This window comes from Capsicum annuum, chromosome 1 (genome assembly GCF_002878395.1).
Source record: "Capsicum annuum cultivar UCD-10X-F1 chromosome 1, UCD10Xv1.1, whole genome shotgun sequence".
NCBI classification, from domain to species: domain Eukaryota; kingdom Viridiplantae; phylum Streptophyta; class Magnoliopsida; order Solanales; family Solanaceae; genus Capsicum; species Capsicum annuum.
The window spans coordinates 23,788,401-23,809,115 of record NC_061111.1 but is presented as its reverse complement, the minus strand read 5'-3'; the positions used below and the strand labels follow the sequence as shown (position 1 = coordinate 23,809,115).

Below are 20,715 nucleotides of genomic sequence, written 5' to 3'. Positions count from 1 at the left end.
AAGATCAAGAATTAAAGAATTTAAAGTTAAATGTGAACAAAATAAACCTGCACCGATATTGATGCCCGAAGAATGTGATACTAGATGAAATGCTATGTATGATTTTTTAAAAACTTGTTATAAATATAGAGTTCCTATTACACTAACTTTTAACCAACATTGTGGTTCATTTGTTGATTCGGTTGAATGAATGCTACATGATTCTGATTGGGCTGTAATTGATGATCTTGTTAAGTTTTAAAAAAAATCTTATATAGCTACGGTTGAATTTTTCGATGTATTTTATCCTACTGTTTGTAATATTTTAGCATACATAGCCAATATTTCTGGTTTGCTCAAAGAATATAAGAATAAAAAAGTTTACAAAAAAACTGTTGGTGCTATGTTTGCAAAATTTTAAAAATATTTTTTTTTATTTTTCCTATTTACGTGGTTGGTGTTATGCTAAATCTGTGTATGAAATATACTACTATGTGCAACTTTAGTACTCTTATTTATTCTAACTTAGAGATAAATACTAACAATGATTCTGATGGTGAACAAGAACAACCTGATTTGTGGACGGCTATGGGTGATGCGAACACTTCCATAGATAAATTATATAACCATTATACTGATTTACTTGATTTAGCTGTACCGAAAAATATCACTCCAACTGTCGCTCCTCATCCTCTCGAGGATTCATCATCTTCTAAAAGCTAGGCTGACACATAGTGATTTTCCTTATCATTTTTTTAATTTAAATTGTTGGAACAGTGTTGAGGGGGGAGCTTACACATCAACTTATCGGGAAGAGCTTAAGTATTATCTTCGGACGTCGTTAGAGGATCGTAGACGACGGATCAACACGTTAGATTGGTGGAGAAAAAATGAAACACTATATCCTGTGCTTTCAAGATTAGCTAGAGATATATTGAATGTTTCAATGTCAACCGTTGCATCGGAGAGCGCTTTTAGGCAGGGACGACAACAGCTTGGAGACAACCGACACTTATTAGGAAATAAGTCTATGAATGTTCTAGTTTGCCTTAGAGATTGGATTAGAGCAGAACGAAGAAATCAAGGAATGGAGGTGGAGCCGAAAAACGAACAGAAACTTGAACAAATTATGACTTCAGCGGAGAACTCAATGGAATCAAGTCCAATGCATGGTTTTGCCACCATTGGCTTTGACTATCCTATGCAAGTTCCCGTTAATATTAACATGGATGAGTTGAATAAAATGATGAGAACTTTGTAGATTTTTTCATTCATGTACATTGTAAATTTTGAATCATTTTGCAATCAATAAAATATAACATTCATTCACTCCTTAGTCCTTACTTTATAATTTTTTTCATTTAATGATTTAAATTTAATTTTTAGTTTAAATTAAATAATTAGTTTTAATATATTACTAATTTACTATCAAGTATTATTAGTTTATTATATTAAGTAGCATGTTTTATTTAAAGTATTACACATATTGAATGGTACGTATAAATGTGTATATATTTTCTATAGACACTAAAGTAGTATATATTTAACGTATACATGTGTACATGTTTTATAAATTAGTATATAACTATATATTTAGTGTGTGTATATATTGTAGCATATGTTTTATTTAAAGTAGTACGTATATTGAATGGTACATCTATATGTGTATATATCTTCTATAGACACTAAAGTAGTATATATTTAACGTATTCATATGTATATGTTTTATAAATTAGTATATAACTATATATTTAGTGTGTGTATATATAGTAGTATATATATTGTAGCATATGTTTTATTTAAAGTAGTACATATATTGAATGGTATGTATATATGTGTATATATTTTCTATAGACACTAAAGTAGTATATATTTAACGTATACATGTGTACATGTTTTATAAATTAGTATATAACTATATATTTAGTGTTGTATATATTGTAGTACATATATTGTAGCATATGTTTTATTTAAAGTAGTACATATATTGAATGGTACGTATATATATTGTAGCATATGTTTTATTTAAAGTAGTACATATGAGTCATGGAAGAGTTATCTACTTTGTTTGGATTCTTCTTAGTTAACACATAAGATATATTGAGAAGACTTAAGTAGAGAAGTACTTTATCCTTCCACCTGTTGAAATGAGTGTTGTTGAACCGGAATGGCTTGTTGAGATCTCTCACCTTGACATCCACGAATTTTTCAGTTGTTACCATTGAATCTCCTTAAAATTATTGGTGATATTACAATTGAAAACATTACAAGTAGAGAAAAATAAAAAGTTATCTTCTTCTTCGGCTAAGGCGCGGATATCTCACTCTCTTTAAGGATTCAAACCCATTGCAGCAAAATTATTTCACCGGTACAGCAGTAATTTTCTTGACTAGTCCCCTCCAGGATACAACAGCCTTCTCACAAAGTACAACTCAATAACTCTGGACAAGAGTTTTCAAGCTCCACAAAGAAAACACCTCCCTTCAACTAATGAATCTCTTTTTTACTATCTTTTGTAAACTCTATATTATCTTGTGTGTCCTAAAAATATGCAAGATCATCTCTATTTATAGGGGAAGAAATCTTCCATGCAATGAATAGAAAGATAAATATAGTAGATGAATGACATAAAAATTACAAGAGTTACAAGGGTTACAAGAGTTACAAGAAATTATAAGTCATAAAGTGTAGGATAATGGAGGAATAAAGAGTTAAGTTACAAAGTCTAATGTAACATTATTGTCCACTAACAAGATAAATGACTTGTAACATTTTTTCAATAAAATGATAGTAAATGCTGCTAACGTCAAAACCATGCATTGTAACACTAATATGAGGTATATGACTTGTAACATTTTTTGTCAATAAAATGGTGGTAAATGTTGCATAACGTCAAAGACATGCATAATAATATTAAAAAATAATAATATTAAAATGCTAACAACATCACTTCACAAAATCAAAGACAACCTAGCTACAAAGAACTTATAAAAGCCAAAATTATCCTAGAATATTCAGTTCCTAGAGTGTCTGCGCCAAGTATTGCTAGTGCAGACACTGGAGGAACTAACAAAATGGATGGGTTCTCCCTCATGGACATCCTTGCTCCTTTTTTCGTTAGCAGGCCTGCTACCTTGTTCCTTTTCCTGTACACATGCACCAGTTGCACTACCCCCAACTTTTCTATTAATGACCAGCATTCAAATATTAAGCTATTATGAGGCAAATGGCTCATTTCAATCATAAAAATTGCTTCATAGAATCCATGTTAATGTCCAGTGGTTAGAGGTTTTGCTAAATTGCTAACCGGAAGCCCCTTCTGAGTCATGGAGTTCAGCGATGGCAGGGGTGACATTGTGAATGTTATCTATGAAGCTTGTGATCACTCCCAATTGTAGTTTCTGGTCACACCTCCCAAGCCTCCGAATTCTGGATTGTGATGCAATGTTGCATCAGTACTCTTTAATTTGTAATTGCCAAAGATAGGGGGGTTGCCACATAACTTGGATGGTGATTTGGGGAGTTTTAGAGTTGTGGTGATTGCTTGCTAGAAGTTGAAATTCAGTAGCTTGAGCTATGGTATCATCAACAGACATAGCATCTTTCTTGTTGTTGAACAAGTCGCTATTTCTTGCGAGCCAAATGTTCCATAGGCAAAAGAGAACAACATCCTAAGTTAGCCAGTTATTATCAGGTTTTCCTCTAGGGGTTTTCTAAGAGGTTATCCAGTTGTTAAATGTAATACCAGAGGTGCAAATGGGTTGTGTGTTGTTGTTGTTCTTAGCAATTGTTGCCCGAAATCTAGTGGAATTGGTGCATTGAAAGAAGAGATGATCTATATCCTCATGATATGCATCTCATAGAATTTACAGGTAGGATTAATATTAACATCAATTATGTGGAGATAAGAGGTTGGTGGGGAGCCTTTTGTGAGAGAGGAGCCAAAGAAAGTGCTTAATCTTGTTAGGACAGTTGGAATGTCAGATATCTTTGTATTGCCCTTCATTTCCACTCAGAGGATGTGTTGCATTATTAATGAGATTGCAGGCACTGCTAGTGGTGAAGATCCCCTTACTAGTTAAGCCCCATATTAGCTTATCAATTTGAGAGCTATCAATAGGAAGGAAAAGTGGATAAGGGAAGTGATGTCTCTAGGCAGCTTAAAGGATAAGTTGAAAAGATTTCATTGTCTGTTAGAGCGGGGATTGGAAATGATTAGGTTTTTCTCTCCATCTTTTAAAGGTCCATGAATCATATTCCTAATGAAAGTGTGGACTACCACTAAAAAATGTGATTTTATCCCCCTTGTATGGAACCCATTTGTGGGCAGTGTCAGAGTCTTTCTATCCTTGTTGCGCGCATTGCCAAGTTTTTGAGATGATCCTAGCTCCATTACTACTTCTGTTAGGACTTTTATATTTATTAATGAGGATCTTTCCCCATAAGGAATGGGTTTGTTATGAAGTATCCAAGCAAGACTTGCCTCCTTTGTTTTTTATTTCACTTCTTTGGATGCCAAGCCCACTTTCTATCTTTTTTTCCTGGTGATGGTACTCCAGTTAACCAGATGAATCTTTTTTCTTTTCAACAGTAGTGCCTCGAACAAAATTCCTTTGGATTCTATTTGTCATATTAGTGACTTTAGAAGTGTATTTTATGTACTGCATGACATGGGAAGGGATGCTTCCTAAGGTGGCTACAACAGTTCCTCCAGCTTGGTTCAGGAACTTAGCCTTCCAGCAAGAGAGTTTGGTTCTTATATAAAGAAGGCAATATGCCTTTTAAATTGGCTTCAACTTGCATTTATGTTCTCCAACTTTGGATGTGTATAAATAGATACTTACGTCAAATAGGACGTGTGCCTTTTTGTTCAATTTTATACAAGTTTAAATGTCTACTTGTGCACTTCCAAAGTTGGTGGCCATAGATGTGAACTAAAACTAAATTAAAAATGCCCATAGTGAACCCCTCATAATGCTTGTATTGGTTTTAGAACAAGCATTGAATTTTAATTTCATGAAAATGGTCATCTAAAGATAACATTCCTTGTGTATGCATTAGCACTAAACAGTTCCATTGCTATTAAATTAAATGGTCTTCAGTACAAAATTCATAATTGCAAAGATCTGCCACTCCAGAAAAGTTTTTCTTGAATTTATCTTGTACAAGATGGAACTTTAATATATACAACTGGAAAAGCCTCTCTAAGAGGTCTCAGTTTTTTCCACTTCAGGATACAAGAACGGAGTAACAATGGCAATTGTGCACGCTACTAAATGGCAAAAAAAATACTGCCAGTAAAACTATGGTAATTATGTACATTTGTAACTATCAATAAAACTTAAATAGTACACTGAAGTCCAGTGGCATATGAGCAGCCTCCCAAGGCCGCTGCTATCATCAAGAATGTAACTTTTTCTGTTTTTTCGCGTAATCTGGCAGAGCTTATAGTGAGTACTATAAGCTTCGGTCAATTTGAACTGATCACACAGCATGTAACTGATTCCGAAAATTCAGTTTAATTCTATCAGCATCAACTACTTCTTTCTTTCCAGAAGAACTAGCAGCCGCTTGTTCCTTCAACGCTTCCTTCTCTAGTTTCTTCCTTTCAGCATCAGCTGCTTGTTCGTTCTCATCACGTGATTTTTTAAACAACTTCATGAAGACCACCAAAATCTGTGTCACTGCATCCAGCAAGTAAAGGTATGAAGGACATCAGAACTTGTCACTAACATCAACCAAAGATTTAAAATAAAGACCGGTTAAAGAGTTGGCAAAGGAAAATTGTGTTGAAGAAATTTTCACATTGGTATAGTATAAAACTCAGGTTTAAATGGTAAATGAACTAAATAAACAAGATCCACAGGACAAATGCTATTCGAGAAATCTAGTCAAATGGCAATATGCACTTGACAAATGCCACAAAGGCCATAAATGGTGCATCCCATAACCTTCACATTAAAGACAGACTACTACAAGCTATATTGCCGAGAGTATTGCTAAACAGCCAAACGACTGCAGTCTTTTCTTTTCCAGAAATCCTACCATATGTCTGATAAGTGATAATACAGCAAGAAAACCTATAACATCTGTATCTCTAACCTTGCTCAAAAGGGCATCGAGCTGGATCCTCGCCAAAATACAGGGATAAGGAGTCTGCACTCCTTCCCTGCAGATTTACAAGATAGAAAAAATTAGCAAACTTGGCATGAGTTACACTTCCAAGAGCATTTAAAATATGATATAACGAATGCAAGTAAACTCACCACTTCAATATAAAGAGTAGTGAGAGACTTGACTTCAGCCTCAGCAGTATCAAGGAAATTCTTTAACACCTGAGAAGGAATGTACAAGTCACTAAACGCATATTTCATATTGCAATCAAGTTTGACTGCATCACTAGTCAGACTGCACTCTAATATTGGGTCCAACATAAACCAAATTGGGGTCTTCCCGGTGCAAGCCTCTTAACTGGATTTTTAGAAACAAATGTCATCCATTCAGGACACGTATCTCTCTATATCAGTGATACACTGCTTCCTTACTTTGTCTTCTAAAAAATATCCAGAATAAAGCTTTTAAATAGTAAATAGGAATCCTTGTATAATGAAGGAAACTTGGGAAAGTGGAAATCGCACAATGCCATTTACTTCACTTTTATCGTAAAAATCACGAGAATCAGTTAATACATTTAGAAATTGCAATTTATGATCTTATGACATAATTAGAGAAATTTAGGATCACTTTGGGTAGAATAGACTGAATCATGTGCAAACTAGAATACGCTTTCTACAAAATAAAATTAAGGTACATTGTCAAATGGCCTTAAAACAACTAAAATTTAAATCTAAAAAGAAACATAAACTTGGAAGTAAATGCAATGAGCTAATCATTGGGTAACTAGGAATATAAGTTACCATTCTCTTTTCTCACCTTCTGAAAGCCTGAAGATATTGTACCATCATTGTCGGATGCAGTAAGTTCTTGTTCAACTTTCTCAAGACCTTTGCTCACTGCTTGCATTTCTTCAGCCAAAGACTTCAGTTGGATCTAACCACATAATATGACGTAAACAAACATTTCAGTTCACTGTTATACTAGTAGTACTCCAAGTGAAGACCATAATATATAGCAAGGGTACCTTAGAGGCAGCTTCCAAGTGAACAAGATCCTTGTCGAAATCAAGCAACTCTGGCATTTTCTCAGCAAGGAGCTGATTCAAAAAAAAAAAAAAGAACAGTTACATATTGGCATCACATCGGAAAGTGCAAACATATATATGGAGAAGAGTTAAGACATAAGAAAACATAAATATGGTCAACCCCAGCTTGACCCTCCATTATAGAATCCAGATCCCAAATTGCTATGCTTGATTCCCTATTGCATCTATTAATAACCCCCTCCTCTCTCCACCTCCACGGCAACTGATTATTAGTCTATATCATCTTTTGGAATCTCTCCACATTTGTCATTAAAGTGGGATAAACTCAGATGATACAAAAGCCACAGAAGAGGCATGAATATTATAGACAACCTTTCTCTTGCTGCTGTCATAGCTATAACCACTTCTTGCAGAGCAGTCTTCATCCTGACTAGCAATCTCCATCATCCATCCAGCACCCCTCTCTCTCCAACCCTTCCTCATAAGTTCTTTGCTTTCATCATTGTTCATGCTGTAATCTAGTTTCATCAGTGATGAGTGTCTAAAGTTGTTTCTAACTTGATATTTTCGTCACTGATAACCAAATTTCCAAATTTCTCCCCTTACTATCTATTTTACTTCTTTTTTATTTTCTCACTTTTCTCCGCCAGGCTAGCAAAGCAAATGAACTCTCTCTCCAAATGCCATGAGAAACATTGATAAGTGTGTTATTAAGTTGTATCACAGGAAAGATACAAACTAACGATAGACGCTAGGTTTGGTGCATCACTTAGCCAAACTATCCCCAACAAATAGATGCTATGTTTAGCTTCCCTTGGGTGTGACTCGACTCAAGCAAGCGTCTACACTTAGACAAGTATGAATCAAGAAGCTTTAAAGTGTTAGTGGCATGTGTAGTATTTAGATATGCTTAAACGACACCTTAAAATCAAATGTCTTCTCAACCTCTTTTGCTGGAGTAATCTCTTCCTTGTAAAAAATATGGATCAAGCAACCCACCAATAGTTCTAGTAATTCCCAAACTACAGTGTACTACCAAGCATTCTAAAGCCTAGCACATCTACCTTGCTTTTGCCTGGAACACGAGGATTACGCTCATCACGAGACGTAACCCAACACCTTATGGCACAAGCTGACGACAGCCATGCACCACCTGTGTCCGCATTGCCGAAGCAATGCCATAATTATGTTATGAGCCTTGCTTGCATTATGGCTCCCACTTGTGCTTCACCACGTCTCGTGCATGCTCCATCATTGGAACATCCTCTACTTCCAACACTATCGCCCATACTAGTCATGCCTCCATGCAACGGTTCCAATTCCTTTCTGTTATTATTAAACTTAAACAACGAATCACTTGAACTTGAATGTCGAAACCTTGAAAGTGCTTGCTCCTCTCCATTATTCCCATCCATGACTTTGACGGGCATCATGCCACACTTATGTTTGTAAACATTTCTTGTGCACTATGGCTCCCACTTGTGCTTCTTCGCCACACCTCGTGCATGCTTCATCTTCTTAGTATCTTCTTGACCCAAAAATACCACGCCTACCAGCCATGCTTTCATGCAACGATCCCCCAATTTCCTCACTTTCTTATTAAAACTTGCACAAAGAATCGTTTGACTTTGAATATTGACACCTTGAAAGCGCTCGCCTCCTGTACATTAGCCACGTTCATGGCCACCTTACGGCCCTTGTATCAAGCACAAAACTATGCAGTTTTTGATGGGTCATGACATAGAACTCAAATAAACTTGGCACTTTTTCAATCCAATCTTGAGCTACTCCTCAATCATCATTGAGCCAAAAACTAATTTAATTCAACTTAAGCTTACGTCACCTTCAATTTTCTCAATTTGGAGCTAATTGATCAATATTAGTACATATAAGTAAAACAGAAAGGTATCACAACGCAGTAGTTCTACCTTGCACAGATAATGCATCAAGGTCATTTTGTTGTTTCTAGCACGAGTGTCAGAAAGCTTAAGAAGACTGTCCAACTTGAACCCTACAGCAGATCCTGCAATGTAATTATGAAAACAAAGGTATTAGTCACAGTATCTCCACCCAACAACTGATTGTTTTCTTATGGAGATTTAGATCTTAGAAATTTGTACCTCGTGCTGTACCCTGATTCAGTGCATTTCCCAACGTTAGAATGGTCTGCATTATCTGACGTAATTTGGCAGATTCTTTCACCTACCAACCAAGAAATGCAGTTAGAATCTAGTTAAAATAAGAATGTGTCAAATCAAACTTCATAAGGTATTAATAAAACTACCTCTCTAGTAGCATCATTAATGGTACTCAGGTTACTTCTCAAGTCATTCACCTGAACAATCAACAGATTATAGTCAACAGAAAAATGAATGGTAGAATGCTCACTAACAAGTACAAGACAAATACCTGATTAGAAAAACTGATAGTAAATGAGAACACTCGTAACTTGGACTCAACTCGTGGGACCTTCATCAGCTCCAGGAAAAACTGAAACAGGTATTTTTAATCCAGTTAATTACTCATAAATTAGAGAAATTTGTACTTCCCCACATATAAGGTCAAATAGGAGAATACCTGTTCACACTTTCCAAGCATTCCCTTGTCCCCATTATAGTTCTGGAAATTAGAATATAACAGTAAAGATCAAATTTTGAAATAAAATATCAACAATTAAATATCAAATGGCAAGTATACGCGCTACCAAGAAACTAGCTCAACTAAGTTCACAAAGGGAGGGGAAAATCAAGCAGAAACAAGTATGGATCTATATACACCAAAGACTATGATATATGCCTATGTTTATATACATCCACGCCCACCAGGAAAGGGAGTTATCAGAGATAGGTATCGGTGTAATTAGATATTGAAACAGACACATAAGCTTGCACAGCATAGATGCAAGTACATACTGTATAAGCATGAAACAGCCAACTGCACAGCTACTTAAAACAAATGTCAAATCAACAAATTATAGGCTCTGCTGTTCCAATGAGTCACTCAAATAGTATTCTAACGTTCAATACAATTGCAAAATGTGGAGGTTTTGACTCTTGTTTCCAAATACCATTGGTTAAACTTCAATGTGGAGTATTTTCTCTAAATGAGAAGAGTTAAATGAAAAATTCAATTCAGAAGATATCTCAAATATTCCCGATGAACTCAAAATAAATGGCTAGAGGCACATTATACAAATATTGTACTTTAAACTTTGCCATGATAGGCAAGCAATGTAGGATGAGAAAGGGGAATATACCCTCAGTGTCTCCATTTCTTCTTTTGTTGGGCAAAATTTTATCAGATTTTCGACCTGATCAATGTCCAGAGCTGACGAATCCAAAGCCAAAATAGCATTCTGTAAGACATGCATACAAGTGTTATTTGTAAGAGATCCAGGATAAATTTACCTTCAGTAAGAAAGAAATTTATTTGTATTTGCATAATATTGGCATGAAATGAGTTTAAATTTAGTGGAATGGTCATGAGGATTCATATAGCATAACCCAAATTGTTTGAAACTGAGGCGTAATTGTTGTTGTAATATTAATAAAAAGAAATCCATGGTAAATATTCCATTGATTACCTCCAATATAACTAAAAAAGAAAAGGTGAACTTCCAAATAAACCATGCATGAGGATTCACTAAACAAATGCTCACCACACTTACTGACCACATGAATGAATCAGCATAATAATACCGTGCATTATGGAAACATGACTCTGACCACAAAGCCTAAGGATAGAATATTTTATTCAATACGTATGGTAGATTTCCCTTAGATTTAATTTTGATCTCTTCAAGTTCGGTGAAATTACATGATCTTTTCGACTCTATAAAGTTGTCAAAAGAATAGAAATGCCTTTTAAATAAGTAGTTCTACAGCTGGTTGTTTTTACAGTAACTTCTATTTTCATACAAAGCTCATCTTCTCCTTGTATCAAAATAAAGATCTCTTTTGTTCATTTCAGTGAACTCCATCCATTTATTTCTTTTCAAAATAACGATAATGTCCGGTCCTACTTGTGTGTATCTCCACTAATTTATAGGGTACCTGACACCTCCCACCAACATAGGTAGGGGTAACCACGCCCTCAAAAATGTAATCAGATGAGAAAAACCGCCTCGTCTTTGTTTTGGTCTCTACTAGAAGCACCACTTGCCACACACTGGAAGTGCTTATAAACTCCACCAATACGAGAAAAGCATACTAACTCGAAACAGAATTATGAGGAGCATTGTGATAGGTTAACGGCCATCATATAAATAGTCAAAACTACCAAAATCCTCTGAGTATGACTTAAACGTAGAGCAAACTGGATATAGATGATTCATATAGCCGACCCTGAATAGTTTGGAAATGTGTAGTTAACCAACATATTCGTTCCTCATTACTTTATTGAGAAAAGATATAGATAAATTATCCATATATTGTTCTTTTATCAAGCAGAAATGAAGATATTTCAGTTCAAGTTAGAATTCAATACATCCTATAAATCTTTTTACTTGTGATATTTCAGTTCAATTTAGAGTTCAATCCATACTATAATCTTTTTGACCAAGTAAAAAGATTTATAGCATGTAGAATTCAATACATACTACAATCTATTAATATTTTTGTTGAGAATTGTCTTTTAGTCAAACCCATGAAGCTGGTTCAATAAGTTTGCATATCTATTTGAATCATCAGATACTTCTATAATTTTGCACATGTACAAAGGGAAAAAAAGAGCTAAAATACAAAATTGTAATCTTTTGAAAAATAAAATCATACAACATATACATTCAATTGTATATGTTATTTGTTACTTAATTTCAATTGACAAGCGTGTAGTGAGTCACTAATATTTTTGGCTGTTTAGTTTGTGTTAATTTTTCAATTATAATTTATAAGCAACTCAATTTCTGAAGTAGCTGACAGTCCTAAAGCCCAAGTAAAGATCACATAATCTTATAGTCTCATCTGATAAACAATAAAAGGCTATTGAAAATCCGACTGTTGATTAGGATACATGAACTAGCACAATAGACAAAAGTATTAAAGCTGATAGTAGAAACAAGAAGACCAAAAAGAACTCACAAGCATATCAGGCAGGGGAATCTTGATTTTTGTAAGCATGATTTCACAATTGTATGCCCGGCGCAAATCAATCTGACAAAAGCACGTGTTAAGAAATAATCCCAAACCTTTTAACAAATAAACCAAAATGTAACACTTCCAGTCTTCCACTATAAATAACCCATCCAGTAAAATGGACTCCCAATACCTCAGGAAGAAAAAGAGGCCAACTCCAATAGACTGTTCACCAACTATTCCATAGTGATCTCATAATATATGGTGAAAGCTTTAAAAAGCAAAAGTTCCTTTCTGTAGAAGTGTCCCATCTCATCCTATGTCGGCACTAACAGATAAATTAAGAAAGCAAGTGACTGCAATTCATTCATGGTCAATGGCCATCGCCATGGGACGCAGTGCCCATGTAGGAGCATATCCTCCGCAACCCTTTCATTCTAGTTCTTCTAGACATGTATCGCGCCCTAATTTTTATTGCAACCTAAGAAAATTACTCATTACATGGATTTACATCTTAAAGTATTAAAACAACCTTTTAGAATTTTTAAATGGCAATCGTTCTTTTTTACATATAATTGACCCCATCCACCAAATCCTCTGCCTAGGAGGCCCAAGAGTGGATTCCCCATTTATCCTTGGTTAATCGAACCCACAACCTCATTGTTAGATATGGCCTTACCCTAGGATATCCCTCCACTCAAAGATAACTAACTCAACTTTCATGAAACAGAAATGGTGTAAACTACGGGATGGAGAAAGTAGAATTTTTCCACCAAAAGTTCATTTGATCATCCACATCAGAATGAGCAACCACACGTCCTTCTCTATATGGGCGTGCTTGTTTCGAAGCTTCACCTACGTTAAAAACCCATCCAAGCCTTACTCTGTCCATTCTTTTCTTCCACTTTGTTAGCCACAGGCATAGATTACCACTAAAAGCCCTCTTTAAAATCTATCCAATATTAATTTCTTTATTTAATTACTGAAGGAAAGAGATACATACTCATCATACAACACTCACTTTACTATATGAAAAACTTGCTTGATAATGCCTATCTGGAGAATGAGCCCATGATGTGTCTCTAACCTTCTAATTTGGCCTCTATCTGAGGACTTGAGCATAACTCCAACAGTAACTTCACTTACGATTCATTTGTTCAGGAAAGAAAAAGATATATAACAACATATATGAAGAAGGTCATAGAATCCTCTAACAGATTTGACTCGTCAAAACATCTCTAAGTCAAAACAGAAGCTATTAGCTGGCAAGTTTGAAGTTATGCGTTTTGGGGAGTTCAAAGAGGAGGCAGAAACACAGCTGCTCAAGGAAACAAGAAGCAAGGGAACTTCTGAATTTTGTCCAATGCTAGGTGTGTTGAAAGTGAAGGTCAGAGATCCAATACTCTCTTTTGGATCAGATTTACTACTGATATTGAGTTACAAAACTATTAGTAGGCCAGAATACAGTCCTACCAAGTACTCTGGTCAAGAATAGCTTGGTCATTGGAACTAGCAGCAATTTAGTCTATTTCTCATTTCACAAAATTTATGCTGTCCAAGCCTCCAAGGTGTGTGTTTACTTGCAAATCCCTCTTGAGTTTAAATCATTACAGCAATCATCTCATATGTACAAGTCATGGAAGACAATTAACACTATAAAATGTCTTTTGACCTTACAAATGTGCAAATTCAAGGCAAGGGCAAGGTTGCATACAAACCACTCTCTCTAGAACCCACTTGTGGGATAACACTAGGTATGTTGTTGTTGTGAATGTGCAGATTCAACATTATCCCTGTATGCTCATAACATTTCAAATGATTCGTCGCAATGTCAAGTATTTTATTTAGGCACATTGAGAAAGCATAATTGCATGGCAACGACAGATGATTTTGACATAAGTCTATGAATTCTAGTGCCATCTACCATGTATAAATGTAAAAACTTCTGCACTCAATTACCAATTAGTCAAGTGCAGCAAGCCTTGCAAGGAACCACTGTGCCTATTTGGCTAAAGAGGGGAAGTATGAAGTATCAGTTAGAGAAGTATTAGCTAACAAGATAAGATTCGGCTTTCTTGTCACAGGCAGGGAAGAAAGAGGAAGGAGAAGAAAGTGAGTGAGCTAGATTGTAGAGTCCTCCATTACATAGAAGGAGTTGAAGGTTTGATTTGAGCCTACAAAGAGTAAAAGGTCCATACACATTGCAACAAGACTAAGGGTTGTTAGCACACAAAGCACTCTAAAGTGAGATTTGAGTGGAAGAGGAAGAGAATTAGACAAATGAATTATTAATTAATATTAATAATTCATCTTCCGCACAAGATAACAAAGGAAATGGGTGTTTTCATCTTATATGTCCATTATGTGTTGCTACGAAATTTAAGGAAAAATAAATAAAATTGTTCAACAGCAAAACAATGATTATAGAGACTGGAAACAAGATACAACATATAAAACTTGCCAATTGCACTTTTTCTGGTTTGTTGATTTTGGAACCACGTCGGCCTCCACCTTTGCTAGTTCCATCACTAGCTGAAGCCACCGAAAACAAATTTTCGAGCTCTGTAATATCAATTTCAGGTGCTCTGTCATGTACATTAATAAAATCTGATCAGAACTACCCATAACAGACAGATAAAGAACAAAATTGCAGCACCCAAACACAAGCTAGGTTAAACTCAAAGCGCTCAGAACTAGTATATTCTGCAATCTTTTTTTTTTTTTTTTTTTGGATAAGTATATTCTGCAACCTATTAAGCATTAGAAGTTGAGAAACATGAGAATCATAGTGCTTATGATGATCTGTAAAGGGGTTTCACAGGACATAATAAATAGCAAACAATTAGCTTGTAAAGGGGTTTCTCACAGGACATAATAAATAGCAAACAATTTAGCTCTGAATATTAAATTGAAATGACACAGAATGATCTCATTGTAATTTTTCATCCCCCGAAACAAAATCTTCATACCTTGAAGTATTTTCCTTATTTTGCGTATCAGCCCATAAACTCCCTTGCATAGCCCGTGTAACTTTCGACCAATGTAAGGGCTTCAATGAAGCTTTTTTAGGAGGAATTGAAGTAGCTCCTGCACCTCGCCCTTTCCCTAGAGCAGGTGAGCCTACAGAGGCTCTTACACGACCAGTAGATGGAGGTGGTGGCGCTGGCACATTAAGGCCCTTTCCCCCAGGCGGTGGAGGTGGAGTGGGTGTAAAACCCCGCCTTGATGGTGGAGCATTAGGGGCCTTTGGTGCTGGTGGAGGTGCTGGTGGAGTGGAACCTTGCTTAGGAACTCCCAAATGAGGTGGAGGAGGTGCAGGTGGCCTTTTAGAATTGATTGACGGTGGAGGTGGTGGCGGTGGCGGTGCCAATGGAGTTGGCCAATTTGATATAGAGGATGGAGGCGGAGGCGGTGGCGGTGGAGGTGCCAACGAAGTTAGCCTATTTGACGTAGAGGATGGAGGGGGAGGCGGTGGTGGTGGAGGTGCCAACGAAGTTGGCCTATTTGACGTAGAGGATGGAGGGGGAGGCGGTGGTGGTGGAGGTGCCAACGAAGTTGGCCTAATTGACGTAAAGGGTGGAGGTGGAGGGCCTTTGAAAGAGGCAGAAATGGTAGGCGGGGGAGGTGGAGGCGGCGGTGGTGGAGGAGATGAAGAGATAAAAAGAGAGGGAGGTGGAGGAGGTGGAGGAGGAGCTGATAAATTACAGTTAGATTGTCCCCGAGGAGGAGGAGGGGGAGGTGTGTGTGGAGGCAGTGCACTTTTAGAAGTAGAAAATGTGGGGACAGGAGGTGGATGTGGAGGAGCAGAAGTGGATAAAAAGCTCTTGTTAGGAAGTGGTGGAGGTGGTGGAGGTGGTGGAGGTGCTGATAAAACACTTTTAAAAGGAGGTGGCGGAGATGGTGGTGGTGGCGGAGGTCCTCTAGAAAAGCTATCAGGTGAAGTTGAAGAAGTAGGTTTTCTTGGCGATGAATGTCCTCTATTACTACCAATTGAAGGCGGTGGTGGTGGCGGTGGTGGTGGAGGTGGAGGTGATCTATTAGAACTTGCAAGTGTTGGAAGCGGAGAGCCACCAATTATAGGAGGAGGTGGTGGTGGTGGAGGAGGAGGAAATGAGACCTCCTTTCTATGAGAACTAAACGGAGAGGGTGGCGAAGGGGGAGATGGTGCTGATGATTGAGGGACATTTATACTAGAAATCACAGGGGCAGGTGACAAAGGTGGTGAAGTTAACGGAGAATAAGAGGAAGTTCTAGTATCGTAAACTCGAACTCCCTTTGAATGTTCAGGAGCAATGGCAGCATCCAATTGACTGTTATTCTCAGAAAGAGACTGAACAGGACCAATTTCTGACATTGAAAGCTTCATTTGACCCTCAGAAATCCTGGGATCAGAAGTTCCATCAGAAGCCGAATCCTGTTCATCTAAAAAATTCAAATCTGTTGTATTAGCAAAAGTAAGACTACTAGCTTTCTCTGAGTCCAGAAAGTCCAAACTGTCGGCAATACTTGATGCATTATTTTCTTCTTCAGAATCAAATGGGGATGAATACCCACTCATCTTACTTTGCATGATTGACAGATCTTTCATATCATTCAGCATCGATAGCTGTTTAAACAACCACAACGCAGCATCATCACCAGTATCAACCCAATCAGCACCACTAAAAAGTTCTTGTACCCTTGAAAAAGCTTCCATAGGAAGTCCACCAGTCTCCTCACCATTTAGAGCTGCAGTGGGGGCTTTTAGAGGAGATATGCTCTCAACATCACCAAATAAAACCTGCAAAACAGGATATAAAATTAGAGGAGAAATATGAAGAGCAAAGGTGACCCAATTAACCAACACTAATCAGACAGTTTGAAGAAAGTACTCACCTCAGCTCGAAAGCCTTTCGGATAGCGTGCCTTTGAATCCCATAGAGTGTCCAGGTTATCGCAGTTTAACATCAAAATGTTGGACCGAATAAAAGCTGTGTTAAACACTATACGAAACATCATGACTTCTCTTTCAGGATCCAGGTCTAGGTGGACACACTCCAAAACTACATCTCCTTGCACGAAACACTGAATATCAATCTTGATGACATCACTGTCCTTCTGCAAAACGATAACAATCATGTTGCCGCAGAGAAGAATTGAAGAAGACAAGAAACATGTTGTAGTGGTAGCAATTTTTCACCTGCCGATAATGTCGAACGCTTCTACCTTTCTTTGGCATGGAATACAACATATGAGTTGACAATCCATCCTTGCTAAGAAGGTTCCTTCCAAAAATGCGCACAATTGGCCTACACCCTTTTTGATTGTCGAATCTTGGAATGGCTCGAAGAATGAGACAATCCAAAGAAAGCGCTTGTTCAGGAGGAGGCCACTCGGTAGATATATTTCTTCTTGATATATACTGCAGGTAACGAAGCTGAGAAGGGAATGGGTTCAAAGGTGACAATAATTGTGATAAACCTTTAGGTGCCTCACGATAAACCATCTCGAGAGTTTTTCTCTCTCCACTTTGTAACTTTCTGAAAATCAAGAAACTGGCCAAAATGAAGGCTAGAAGTGGCCAACCACCTCTCTCACAGTGTAACAAAATTATATTGTTATGATTTCGAAGAGAAAGCCAACTCTCACAGATACAAAGAAAATGATGTATCAAAGACAATGGTAATACAGGACAGCCTTCATACTGCCTTGGGTAATCCATTACAGTTACATCGTACTCGCATAAAATCTCCGCAAACTGGCTCCTTTTCTCGCCTTCTCTGAAATTGAAAGCAAGAAAGGAGGAATCTGGAAATTCCTCATGCAGTTCATTTATGATTTCGTGCAAGTAAAGCTGGTAAATTCCCTCGGGCAGTACTTCAGTCGAAAAACAAGAATCAAAAACTGCAGATATTCAACACAAGAGAAAAACAAGTTGAGAAAAATGCAATGCTTCCAATGTTCAATAAAAATACACTCACTCCGTTTCAATTTGTTTGTCTTCCTTTCCTTTTTAGTCCATTTCAAAAAGAATGCCTAAGACCACAAGATTAAACGACATTTTGGCACCACAAGATTCAATCTTCTTTACCAACGTAAACTCCGTGCCAAGTTAAAATCAAACAAACAAAGTGAAACTGAAGGGAGTAGAACATAAAACATATTATCAAGTCAAAGTTGGCTCCTTTACCGTATACTCTATCATCAAGTTCCAGCAAACCATCTGGGGGCCTTTTATAGAAAAATCTACTTAACAGCGACATAATACTTCAGCTAGCACCTAAATTTACTGTCATCAAAGAAATTTGAACAGATTTTAATTCATAGTGCCCCAAAATTCAAAAGGGTCAAAGAATCAGCTCATACAAATTCAAGCAAATGTGAAACTCATCTAAACAGCTCAAAACTAGTCTCAATTTCTGAATTCACAAAGCTAAAAAGGGGGGGGGGGGGGGGGGGGCGGAATTGGAACCCAACACAATATATAATTTATTTACCTGTCATCCAAGAAATTTGAACCCAATTTTCATTCATACAATGTCACGAGATTCAAACGGGTTGAAGATTCAGCTCATACAAATTCAAGCAAATGTGAAACTAAGCTAAACAACTCAAAACTAGTCTCAATTTCTGAATATCCACAAAGCTAAAAGGCGGAAAAATTGGAACACAAACCAAAAAAACACCAATAAGACCTAAAAATAACACACAAACTCACATATAGAGTCACAAGATTCAAAAGGGTCCCAGAATCAGCACATACAAATTCAAGAAAATGTGAAATTCAATTAAACAACTCAGAACTAGTCCCAAATCCAGAATACCCACAAAGCTAAAATGGAAAAATATTGGAACCCAACACCAAAAAAAACAGCAATAAGACTGAAAGATAACACAAAAAAACTCACATACAAATTGTAGAAAATGTGAAATTCAGTTGAACAACTTACAATTAGTCCCATATTCAGAATACCCACAAAGCTAAAATGAAAAAAAAAAAAAATGGAACCCAACACCAAAAATACAGCAATAAGACTGAAAGATACAAACAAAACTCACATAAATATATGTATTTACAAGTACTTCAGCGAAGAAAGCACCTAAATTTGTCTGTCATCAAAGAAATTTGAACCCATTTTCATTCATATAAAGTCCCAAGATCAAAAGGGTCCAAGAATCAGCTCATACAAATTCAAGAAAATGTGAAATTCAGTTAAACAACTCTAAATTAGTCTCAAATACTGAATACCCACAAAACTAAAACAGAAAAAAACAGCAACAGGACTGATAAACAACACAAAAAACTCAAATAAATATGTATATATAATTACAAGAAGACCGACAAAGGGAAATATTTGAAGTGAAACAAACCGACAGAAGCCGTTGAAGAACCGACAGTGTTGACAGTAAAGTATTCACCGGCACTTTTCCATTTTTATCACTGAATATATATCTGATATCTGATATTGGATTTGAACTCTTTGGAGTTCAAAATTTTGGGAACGCAAATAAAGGAAGGTGATTTTTTTGTTTTAATATATGGTCGTTGTCAATTTTTTGAAATTTACATAACCAACCCAACACTTGTCTGCATAATTTTTACTTCTTTTTTTTTCTTTCCAAAAGGTCTTTACGTGTTACTACGGGCCAATGTTATTCGGATACAGTTTGTTTATTTTTATAGAGTTAGGAATAAAGTTACTCTGAGTTGTATGTAGCCAATAATATAATGGGGTGATTGTATACATAGTCAATTTTGGAACCTTTGCGTAATACATTGCTACAACCTTCACGATATAATTTTTATAAAGTTTGCCATTTTAGAATTGGCTTTAGACATACGTGGTTAATATTGCGCATTTAAAATTATATATCTTTCATATTATATGTATAAGCAAATATCATAAATAGGCGTTTGGCCATGAAATTTTTTCAATTTTATTTTAATAAATAAAGTTAAAATGGTGGTATTTGTCATAAAAATCATTTTTCTTTAGTGAGAATTGTTTTTGGAAAAGTGAAAATAAGTTTTACTTGTTTTCATTTTTCTCGCTCCTATTTCTCTCATAAAATTTCAAAAATAAATCTAATTTATATTCATGGTGAAACACAACATCAGCTCCAACAACAACATACCCAGTGTATTACCACATAGTGGGGTTTGGGGAGGGTAGAGTGTACACAGACCATGCCACTACCTTAAGTGAAGTAGAGAGGCTGTTTTCGATAGACCCCCGGCTTAGGACCAATAGCAGTATAACAAACACAAAACATAAATGTATATAAACTAGTATAATATGCAAAATAAACTAACACCGCTAGCCACAAGATAATACTAAAATTATCTATCCGAAACCATAAACATCACTCAACACCACGAACAAGAAACTTCCAACACAAAAATAAAACGCTCCCCGACTATTACCGACGCACTCCCAACCCCCTAACCTTCCATCCTAATCCGCGTCCTCCACAACTTCTTATTAAGGCTCATGTCCTCCGTAAGCTGTAACTGCTCCATAT

The 20,715-nt window shown here is 36.5% G+C and overlaps 1 protein-coding gene across 4 annotated transcripts; it reads right to left on the bottom strand.

The window, feature by feature from the left end:
* Positions 1–5,106: 5,106 nt before the first annotated feature.
* LOC107870399 (formin-like protein 14) lies at positions 5,107–19,881 on the bottom strand. 4 transcript variants are annotated; one of them, XM_016716924.2, is made up of 18 exons: positions 19,564–19,881; positions 18,383–18,481; positions 17,393–18,096; positions 17,089–17,310; positions 15,183–16,993; positions 14,675–14,798; positions 12,220–12,291; positions 10,398–10,496; positions 9,719–9,760; positions 9,551–9,631; positions 9,426–9,476; positions 9,262–9,343; positions 9,070–9,164; positions 7,121–7,192; positions 6,913–7,029; positions 6,246–6,314; positions 6,082–6,148; positions 5,107–5,663 (listed from the first exon to the last, which is right to left on the bottom strand). In XM_016716924.2, exons 2-18 carry the CDS (start codon positions 18,453–18,455, stop codon positions 5,464–5,466), a joined length of 3,981 nt encoding a protein of 1,326 aa, XP_016572410.2. In that variant the 5' UTR covers positions 18,456–18,481; positions 19,564–19,881; the 3' UTR covers positions 5,107–5,463. The 4 variants fall into 4 exon arrangements, with proteins under 4 accessions (XP_016572410.2, XP_047251353.1, XP_047251351.1 ...); XM_047395397.1 differs by having other exon boundaries at positions 19,252–19,798; XM_047395395.1 differs by having other exon boundaries at positions 19,524–19,798.
* Between the last annotated feature and the right edge of the window lie 834 nt (positions 19,882–20,715).